The sequence below is a fragment of the Sardina pilchardus genome, chromosome 15 (assembly GCF_963854185.1).
Source record: "Sardina pilchardus chromosome 15, fSarPil1.1, whole genome shotgun sequence".
NCBI classification, from domain to species: Eukaryota; Metazoa; Chordata; class Actinopteri; order Clupeiformes; family Clupeidae; genus Sardina; species Sardina pilchardus.
In genome coordinates this window covers 22,716,370-22,726,369 of record NC_085008.1, presented here as the reverse complement: position 1 = coordinate 22,726,369, position 10,000 = coordinate 22,716,370, and the positions used below count along the sequence as shown (strand labels likewise).

Here is a 10,000-nt window from a genome sequence, read left to right as displayed (position 1 = left end):
GAGTTCTCCCGACACACATTTCAGAAAAGCCCGCATGGAGAGTAGAATTAAATCCAAACAGCTGTTATTTATTCCACAGTTGACTTTTGAGAGGTGAAAATATAACGGATGCAAAAATCAGATAAACAGATAAACATTAGGCATCATAACCCCGACTGGGATGTGGGTTAGGGTGAGGATGTCCAATGTAACGTTGCAAAGTAGTGTACCACACTGTAGATATATAGTAGATTCCACACTGAATTCTTTCTACGCTGACTATCCCACGTGTTTGTTTAGATCCATCTTATTTGTCTTAATGAAACTCTGTTACGTTAAAAATAGCCTCTGTTCCGTCAGGCAGGAAGCTGACCCTTCTGGTGTACATCCTTTGGATGTGGCTAAAAAGAAAGCAGAGCAAAGAGTCCCAGAACACAAAGGGGAGAAGGGACCCCACCTCCTCCTCCTTACCCCCCCCCCACCACCTCCCCTCCACCCTCCTGGCCTCTCCTTTCCCATGTTCTCTCACAGTCACATTCTTTCCAGAGACTTCCCTTACACCTAGCCAGAGTTAGACACACACGAGGAGGGTGAAAAACAGAACAAGATAAATACAAGAAAGAATAGAAAGAGAATGAGAGAGAGAAAGAAGATAGGGGAAGATAAAGAGAGAGACAGACAGAGAGAGAGAAAGGGAGAGCGAGAGAAAGAGAGAGAACATAACAACACAGAGACAGACAGACAAACAAAGCCAGCTAATGCGTTAGCTGTTAGCAGAGTGTACGTGACTTGTCGCCTGCCACTGTCCCTCGGCGGGGGCGTCACACAGACGCCACTGAGGCTCGCTAACGAGGGGGGACAGGGACTGTAACGAGGAGCCCCCATTCTCACGCTTTCCCCTGTGCTGAAGAGATAGTGTGCAAACAGAGAATTGGGGAGAGCGGGGGGAGGAGAGAGAAGTAGAAAAAACACTTAAACTATCTGAGAAGTTTGAGATATTGAAGTAATACTCAAGAGGCAAATGTGGGGGGAAAAAGAGTGAGCAACCAGAGTTAAAGTAGCCAGGGACAAAATGTGAGAAGTCACGTAGAAGAAACTTCTGGGCTTGTGATTTCCCACTCTGCAGCTTTGTACAGCTTGTTCCCATATGCATGTTTAGTCTCAGAAATGTTAGGTTGAGAGGGTGATAAGATTCAAGCAGGTGAAAATATTGTAGCATTTCAAACAGTACATTTAAATTTGAACTAGATTTCAACCTGTGATTTGTGTGCCCCCCAAAGTTGAAGGTTCAATTCCCACCTCCCAACATTGTGTCCTTGAGCAAGGCTCTTAAAGCTCAGTCACTCCAGGGACAATAGCCCTTAATATAATTGATATACTGTATGAAGTGACTTTGGATAAAAACGTCTGCTAAATGAATAGTATGTGACTGTAATAGTCATATAAACCGAAGTGTGTCAAACAAAAAGGACACAATATCACACTGTTCATAGAGCTCCACTGGCTAGCATTAGCTGCCCCCATTTAATTTAAAGTCTCTCATGCTAACCTACAAAGTGATTACTGGGTGTGGTCCCATTTACTTAGATGCTCTCATGAAGGCTCATCATCATGGCACATCTCATCTTCAACATCTGTAACAACCCAACACTGAACATGAACTTCCTTTCTTCGACTTCTTTCCTCCTCCTCCTCCTCCTCCCTCTACTACTATCGCCTTTGATTAAGCAATAAGCCCTGAGAGGCCATGGGTTACACTGATATTGAGTTCATCTTGAAATAGTTATATAATGTTCTAGAGTGTAGGTTCTCTACACCACAGAAGGAATGGGAGAACCGAAATGTCCCATTTGCTGAATGTCAACAGAATATGTTATTGATCATCATGACCCGTGCAGGTGCAGAGGAGAAGGTGAACGTGGAGCTGATTGTGCCCATAGGAGCGGTGGTCATCGCCATCTTCTTCTGGATCCTCATCGTCTTCGTCATCCGCAGCCGGAAGCGGGTAATTTGCTGCCCCAAGACCAACACGAGCCCACACGAACACCCTCCTGAACACACATGTACACGTGCACAAACACACACACAACCCACACAAACAACCACTCACATACGCACACATACACACAATCCACACAAGCCACACACACACACACACACACACACACACACACGCATATACAGTATATGCGCACATACACACACACACACACACACACACAAAACCCACACAAACAACCACACACACACACACACACACACACACACACACACACACTGATATGCACACAATTGCAGCACTTTGGTGCTGGCGGCACTTTTGACAGATTGGAGCTGACTGGCAAAGGCTTGGCCCGCAGATCCTCTTTTGTGTGTTCCAGGAAAAGAGGCCCTGCTGGTCCTCCAGTAAGTCACGTAGGCCGGCCAGCCTTGGCCAGCACTCCCCACTGGGTCTCACGGACTGGCGCTGTCCTGTCCTGTGTGCCAGTGCAGCTGGTCTCTGAGTGTGGTGTGGTGTGGTGTGTGTGTGGTGTGGGTGGCTTGGTTGTGGCGATCAGGCCCATTAACTTTTCACAATGCAGGACAAGGGAAGGGATCATGCTGGGAGACAGGGGTGGGCTCGGGGCTTGCTGTTACTGTAACCCCAGGGCGACCTGTGTGTGCAGTCAGGCCAATGCCCCCGATGACGATCCCCTCCCTGTCACTCTGGTTGTCTCACTCTCACTGTCTCTTTCCATTTTGTTATTCTCTCTCTCTGTCTCTATCTCTATCTGTCTTTCTCTCTCTCTCTCTGTATATCTCTGTCTCTCTATCTCTCTCTCTCTGTCTATCTCTCTGTCTGCCTCTCTCTCTCTCTCTCTCTCTCTCTGTCTCTGTCTGTCTGGATGTCAGCCAAGTGAGGAGCTGAAAACCGGCTACCTGTCCATGATCCTGGACGATGACGACATGCCGATGGACGAGCACTGCGAGAGGCTCACTTACGATGCCAGCAAGTGGGAGTTCCCCCGAGACCGACTCAAGCTAGGTGCGTCAGAAAGAACTAATTTCCAGTCCGAGATTGTATCGCGCGTTTTCATTGCTTCCTTAGCCTTAGAGTTTCCTGAGGACACTGCACATCATGTTCCCACTGTGTGTGTTGCAGGAGATCCGCTCGGTCGAGGGGCCTTCGGTCAGGTGGTGGAGGCTTCAGCCTTTGGCATCGAGAAAGCCACGACCTGCACAACTGTGGCAGTAAAAATGTTAAAAGGTATTTTTCTTAAATGTTTTGAAGGTCATATAAATTTGATTCTTGCACATTGCGTTTTTGTCTCCCATTGTCAGTAACATGTCTGAGATGTCATGATTGCGGGTGTTGGAGGAACAGTGAGCCCCAACCCGATGTTACAAGAGGATAAGACCGTCTGCTAATTCCCAATCACTTTACATCACATCAGAAATAGCGATTGATGTCAAGTTGCATTAACACATCCTACAAGACCATATAGATGCAGAGCCCCTTAGACTGAGATTGTTACCGGAACTCTACTTACACACACAGTGACATTATATCACTAATATCTCCTCTTGGGAGCCTGGAGTGTGTGTGCATTTCTATTACCAAAATGATTGTTTTCCGTTACTATTCCTACCAATAGAGGGCGCCACTACCAGTGAGTACCAGGCCCTCATGTCTGAATTGAAGATTCTCATTCATATCGGCCATCATCTCAATGTAGTCAACCTGCTTGGAGCGTGCACAAAACCAGGAGGTGAGTTATCACACACACACACACACACACACACACACACACACACACATACTGTACACACACACCCACACATACACTCGCTGCTACCAGCAAGTCTTTATGTGTTTGATGTTCAGTACAGCTCATTAAGAGTCTGTGGTTTTGAATGCCACTATGTCCTACAAGCTCCTTCCACTGCCCCCCCTCTCCCCATTACCATCATGCCTGTATGTTGTGTGAAGTACTTGTTTTCCTAAATGTACGCAGCACATTTTGTTCCCAACACATTATAAAGTTGTTGTTTTTTAATGCCAGAACATGCTTTCAGTGCAGCTTTCCAAATGAATGTTAATTATAGATTCACTGTCACAAAAAATAAAGAGAAGATGCAACCACTCATGCAGATCTCTACACATTCTTCTCTTGTCCTCCTCTCTCATTATCTCTCTCTCTATCTCTCTCCATCTATCCATCTATCTATCTATCTATCTATCTATCTATCTATCTATCTATCTGTTTATCTATCTCTGTCTACCCTTCCATGTTGTTTTTCTCACACTCTCTCTATGTCTCCCTGTGTTTCCTGATTTCAATGTCTTTCTCTCTCTCTCTCTCTCTCTCTCGCTGTCTCTCTCTCTCTCTCACTCTCTCTGTCTGTCCCTCAGGTCCTTTGATGGTGATAGTGGAGTACTGCAAGCATGGAAACCTCTCCAGCTACTTGAAGAGCAAGCGTGAGGAGTACAGCCCTTTCAAGGTAAATTCCCCCCAAATGTTTCTCACCAGAGCAGTTGTAAACACCCCTACTTTGCCCCCTCCTCTAGCCCATCTGAAGCCCCCCATAGTGGTCTTGAGATGTGGTTACCCCAGTCCGTGGCCATTTCACAAACAGCCACAGATGCTGACTGATGTGGTCAGAGGGATGGGGGTCCTTACATAAGGAGCTGAACGAGAGCCAAACACGAAATGGTGCAGGAGACTTCGACTTCAAGTGGTGGATTTTTACTTTTAATGAAATAAAAAACAAACTAAGCAAAACACAAATAAAGCAGAGAGGAAATTTGAAGCAGATTTCGTGTGGAGAGTATGGCACACAACTTTCGGAAATGGTGGCCGAGAATTGTTTTTTTTTTACTCATCAATATCATCTGTACCTTAAACAGTTGGAGCTTTAGAGAATCCTTTCATATGGAGGGCAATTTACCAGCTTCATTGGTCACACTTTTGCTTATACAGTATAGTCGCGCTCAGACTATCCATAGCTGCTCAGATCACCAACAAGCAAACTGTTGACACTCTGGTAACCACAATTTATGGATTTTAGAAGTTGATGTTTAGTAATTATTCAACAACATTTTTTCTTAATGGACTTGAATCTTTAACAGATGGTGCCCTAATTTATATGCTGGGCAAAAGTGTAAACTCCTAAAGTCTGACTAAAGCCTGCTTGATGTACAGTAATACTATGAAAAATATCCTAAGCACAAACAATGGTGGTGGGTCAGATAAAAGTTGTCTCACATCACATGATGGCATTACTTTGTGTACGAGAACTTTTCTCATAAACTGATGAAACCCGCCTTGAATTACTCAAGGGTATCAGAAGCATAGCTAGCTGAAAGCTTATCTCCAAATCCCCATGGCCGACACTGACCCTCATGCTGTCTCTTGCTCCAGAGACGAGGGCCGAGCCCCTGGCGCAGCGGGCCTCAGGTGGAGGACGACTTCAGCCAGGGGGACCTGGGCCTGGGCACCAGCACCCGGCTGGACATCTGCACGGGCACGGCCTCCTGCTCCCGCGAGGACTGGACGGAGAGCTGCCTGGAGGAGCAAGGTACTGAATTTGGTTTTCCCTCTCTCACTTTCCTCAGCTTATACCCACTACCTCACTTTCCTTCACACACTAACCGATCATCTATACTTTACTTTACTCACTAACCGATCATCTATACTTTCTTTTACCCACTAACCGATCATCTATACTTTACTTTACTCACTAACCGATCATCTATACTTTCTTTTACTCACTAACCGATCATCTATACTTTCTTTTACACACTATCTGATCATCTATACTTTCCTTCACACACTAACAGATCATCTTTATTTTTCCCTCACATTAACCGACCATCTTACACTAACCAGCTGACTGATCACCTTGCATTTTTTCACACACTCACTGACTCTGCTCATTTGCCTCACACACTACTTACTGCTAAAAAAAATCTGCGTCACTTTGCATGCTACTGTATTGTCCTAATCTTACAATATTTTAGGATTAAACTTGTAAATGGATCGTAATTGTTATGTTATATAATAGTATTAATTCAAATGCCATTGTTATATTTATATTGTCATCTGGTCTAAGAAGTTCCCACACTTACTGGTCACTGGTCATTTGTTCCGACAGACTGGGACCATCTCGCCCTGGAGGATCTCATTAGTTATAGCTTCCAGGTGGCCAAGGGCATGGAGTTCCTGTCCTCGCGAAAGGTTAGCCACATAGAATAATACCTAGCTCCTCCGACATTATACTAGTATCAGATCCTGGATTTTTACCTCTAATCACACAGTACATGGGTTGATTATTGATTGTTTATCATCTTTGTGAATTTATGTAAATTGATTTAAGAAGAGATGATGTCTTAATTGTAAGATCTTTGTGAATAAAATTCGCAGTGCATTCATCGGGATCTGGCAGCTCGAAACATCCTGCTTTCAGAAAACAACGTGGTGAAGATCTGTGACTTTGGACTGGCCAGAGACGTGTACAAAGACCCCGACTACGTCCGCAAGGGAGATGTAAGACGCTCCGCTCCGCACATCAGCTCTCTCTCTCATCTCTCCCTTACGGCTGCCTCTTGGCCTTCCTTTACCTCACATGACGCCACGTTGGGGGTTTGTTTATCTTGGCTGTAACAAATACTTCCCGTTTTTTAAAATACGCAAAAGTGAGTGCTTGCGGACATGAAAGGGAGCTAATAGTAAACACCAGTCAGTTGTTTCCTCGTCCGTCTAACGTGTTGTTTACACACGAGGGGGGATTGTCTCTGAGGTAGACCAGGTGGACGTGAGTCGGGACACTCTTGTGTGTCTGTTTGTCTGTTTGTGTCAGGTCTTAACTTTTTCAGTCACTGTGCCAGAATTCAGGGAGAAATGGGTCGTCGAACTGTTTAAGATAGATCATTAGATAGATAATAGATCATTTCGAACATTCTGAACATACAGACATCAACTTCCCTCTTTTAACCCATGTATCTGTTTGGCTGTCTGTCTGTCTCAGGCTCGTCTCCCTCTGAAGTGGATGGCCCCAGAAACCATCTTTGACCGTGTCTACACTACGCAGAGCGATGTGTGGTCCTATGGAGTCCTGCTGTGGGAAATCTTCTCTCTGGGTAAACAGGCTTAAGAAGAAAAGCATATGAAACGAAATAGGGCGGGGCACTAACTCAATCAGAGAGCACACGCAATCTTTAAAGTGCACTTCAAATGCACTTCAACACGTAATAAACTGTATGTCAAGGTGGGGTAGTAAACAACTGTGTGTAAAGGTAATGTCCATTCAATGGTCCAGTGCGCTGTAATGTACTAGTCTAGGACTATGACGGACATCCAGCAGACAGCTGTTCTCTGTAGCGCAACACAAACAGTTTGTTGGAGAGGAGAATAACTATAGTAGGTTACCTTCAGAGCAGAAGTAGTCCAGAATACATAACTAAGATGTCCTGAACTACAGTCATTCCCCAGCTATTAACGAAGGTTTATACATTGATTTTGCACAATTTCTTCAGCTATGAGGTTAATAGATTGGGGCGGGCTATATATGGGAAATGCATTTCAAAATCATGTGCCTGAATTCAAATCATGTGCCTCAGATACTGGGCACTAAATACTAACTGATTAGTAGTGCATGCAGTAGCTGTTATGTACGTCGTCGTCATTACAGTATAAGATCTACCTGGTGCCGGGATTAGGATTGGAGTGCAGATGAGGTAATGTTAGTAGCACATGAGGCCTACTTAGCCTCAGAAGTACACATGATTATTACTTATGCACTCCAATGAGTACATTGTAATGAGGGCATTTGATATAAAGTCTGACATAATAGGATGTTGAGTGAACAGGATGTTTTTTCTGTTAGGGATGAGATCAACAAAGACTGTGTCCAATCCTTATAATGCACACCTGCTTAACTGTACTCTAATCTGACCTCTGGGTGACCTTCTTCTCCCCCTCCCTGTTCCTCTCTGACACAGGAGCGTCCCCATATCCCGGGGTGTCCATCGACGAGTCCTTCTGCCGCAGACTCAAGGAGGGCACCAGGATGAGAGCGCCGGACTACGCCACACCAGAGATGTGAGAAAGACATCCTCTATGTTCAGATGCAAATCCAGCTGACAACTTTTCTTTTAAATTAGCTTCTTTTTAGTCAAGCTCCTATAGGTCTCTGTCTTGAAATGTACTGTATATTTCAGACCAGGAAGAGGGTGGTATTCAGCGGGTTTTGAAGTGAACTATTTGATTTAGAGGGGTTTGCATTGAAAAAAAACAATCTGTGTTTTAGTAGACTTTGCGAAAGCCAAGGTGCTCTTATAAAAGATGAATTAAAATAGAATGTTACTAAGAATATGTAAGGCACTTAATCACAACAAAGTGAAGCCCAGTGTTCAAAAGTGTACAGGGTTAGTGTGATGGACTGTGTCATGTACAAAGAAGTTGATAACAAAAAATAAATCAGAAGGAGAGGGGGCTTGTACTTGTAGCATGCGTTTAAAATGTAAACAGTGTATTCGTAATGCCTGTAAACCTCTTGATGATGAAGTCCTCTGCCTCCCCAGATACCAGACAATGCTGGACTGCTGGCTGGATCGGCCAACAGACAGGCCCACGTTCAACGGGTTGGTGGAACACATGGGCAACCTACTGCAAGCCAGCGCACAGCAGGTGGGGCATACAGTACAGCATAGTACTGTACATACAACACAGCATAGTACTGTACATACAGTCTTTTACGGGCTGGTGTGAAATCCACTGGGGTTTCTTCATTTAAAAACATTAATGTTACACGCCCCCACCACAACCATCATACCTTATGTGTGTGTGTGTGTGTGTGTGTGTGTGTGTGTGTGTGTGTGTGTGTGTGTGTGTGTGTGTGTGTGTGTGTGTGTGTGTGTGTGTGTGTGTGTGTGTGTGTGTGTGTGTGTCCAGGATGGGAAGGACTACATCCCGCTCACGTCCGGGGACCAAGAGGGCATCATAGCTTCTGCCCACCCCAGAGGTGCCCTCGGCAGACCAGCCAGAGACAGCACTGCCGCACAGCTCCACTACGACAACGCCCCAACACTAGGGTGGGTTACCCTCTTTAACTGTACCGTAACTATGACCATCATCCAGCAACATTTTAGGACATTGGTGAAAGTTGGCCACTTTAAAAGTACTGAAGATGCACTGATGTGATTTTTTTTACAAATGTAATGTTGTCACAGTCTTCTTTGCAACATTTTAGATCAGTATAGAACAATTGTGTATGAGTGAAACATATCCCTTTTGAGTTGTTAATCATGCTGTTTCCTCAATAAAGGTATCCTCATCAGGGTGATGGCCAGGCCATATTTGAGGAAATTCCACTAGGCCACAGCCTTATTCGGGTGAGCACTGCATTCAGCCATCAGTAATATGCTCACTTTAAACAAATATATCATGGACTGCAGCTTTAAATATTTGGATGAACAAATTCAATCTCTTGTTCACTTGGGCATGCATGCATTTGACTCCTCCCCAGGATGTTGAGATTGACAGAGCAATGGGCCTATCAGCAGAAGAGATGAAGAGACTGGACCACCACAGCTCTCTGCATGGCACCTCACGCACACATCTCTTCAGGTGAGATTTCGGTAATACTTTATTTTGAGTCTTTGTTGCAGTGTATCTACATAATGAAGTAGTGTAACAACCTGCGTAACAATATGTCATATCACATAGGCCTACTTATGTTGTGTTGTCCATACTTTTTAAAATTGTGTTCTTGTGTCCTTGCGGATCATTAGTACACGTGTAATAAGAAGTGGCCAAACCCTAACCTTAACCTAGAAGTATTGTAACCAAGCACCTCTTATTACACATTTACACGTGTAGTAATGATATGTAGGTACACATACATACATTATGTTTTAACAATATCAGTATGGGAAATTACATATTGTTACATGGGCTATTCTTAATCACAGTACCAATTACACATTTATAGTAATAGCAATGTCAAAGTGCATTATGCTCCAATGTAGTTACAATGTTAT

At 44.4% G+C, this 10,000-nt stretch overlaps 1 protein-coding gene across 2 annotated transcripts in view; it reads left to right on the top strand.

Moving 5' to 3' along the window:
* Positions 1–10,000, top strand: part of kdr (kinase insert domain receptor (a type III receptor tyrosine kinase)) — a 24,534-nt gene that overhangs the window by 12,926 nt on the left and 1,608 nt on the right. For both annotated transcript variants that reach the window (XM_062556002.1, XM_062556001.1), the window contains exons 16-29: positions 1,878–1,984; positions 2,872–3,004; positions 3,122–3,226; positions 3,615–3,728; positions 4,373–4,461; positions 5,382–5,538; positions 6,115–6,197; positions 6,384–6,506; positions 6,988–7,099; positions 7,961–8,060; positions 8,543–8,648; positions 8,913–9,052; positions 9,286–9,352; positions 9,487–9,587. In XM_062556002.1, the coding sequence (XP_062411986.1) occupies positions 1,878–1,984; positions 2,872–3,004; positions 3,122–3,226; positions 3,615–3,728; positions 4,373–4,461; positions 5,382–5,538; positions 6,115–6,197; positions 6,384–6,506; positions 6,988–7,099; positions 7,961–8,060; positions 8,543–8,648; positions 8,913–9,052; positions 9,286–9,352; positions 9,487–9,587 (1,537 nt within the window). The remainder of the gene's footprint in view (positions 1–1,877; positions 1,985–2,871; positions 3,005–3,121; positions 3,227–3,614; positions 3,729–4,372; positions 4,462–5,381; positions 5,539–6,114; positions 6,198–6,383; positions 6,507–6,987; positions 7,100–7,960; positions 8,061–8,542; positions 8,649–8,912; positions 9,053–9,285; positions 9,353–9,486; positions 9,588–10,000) is intronic.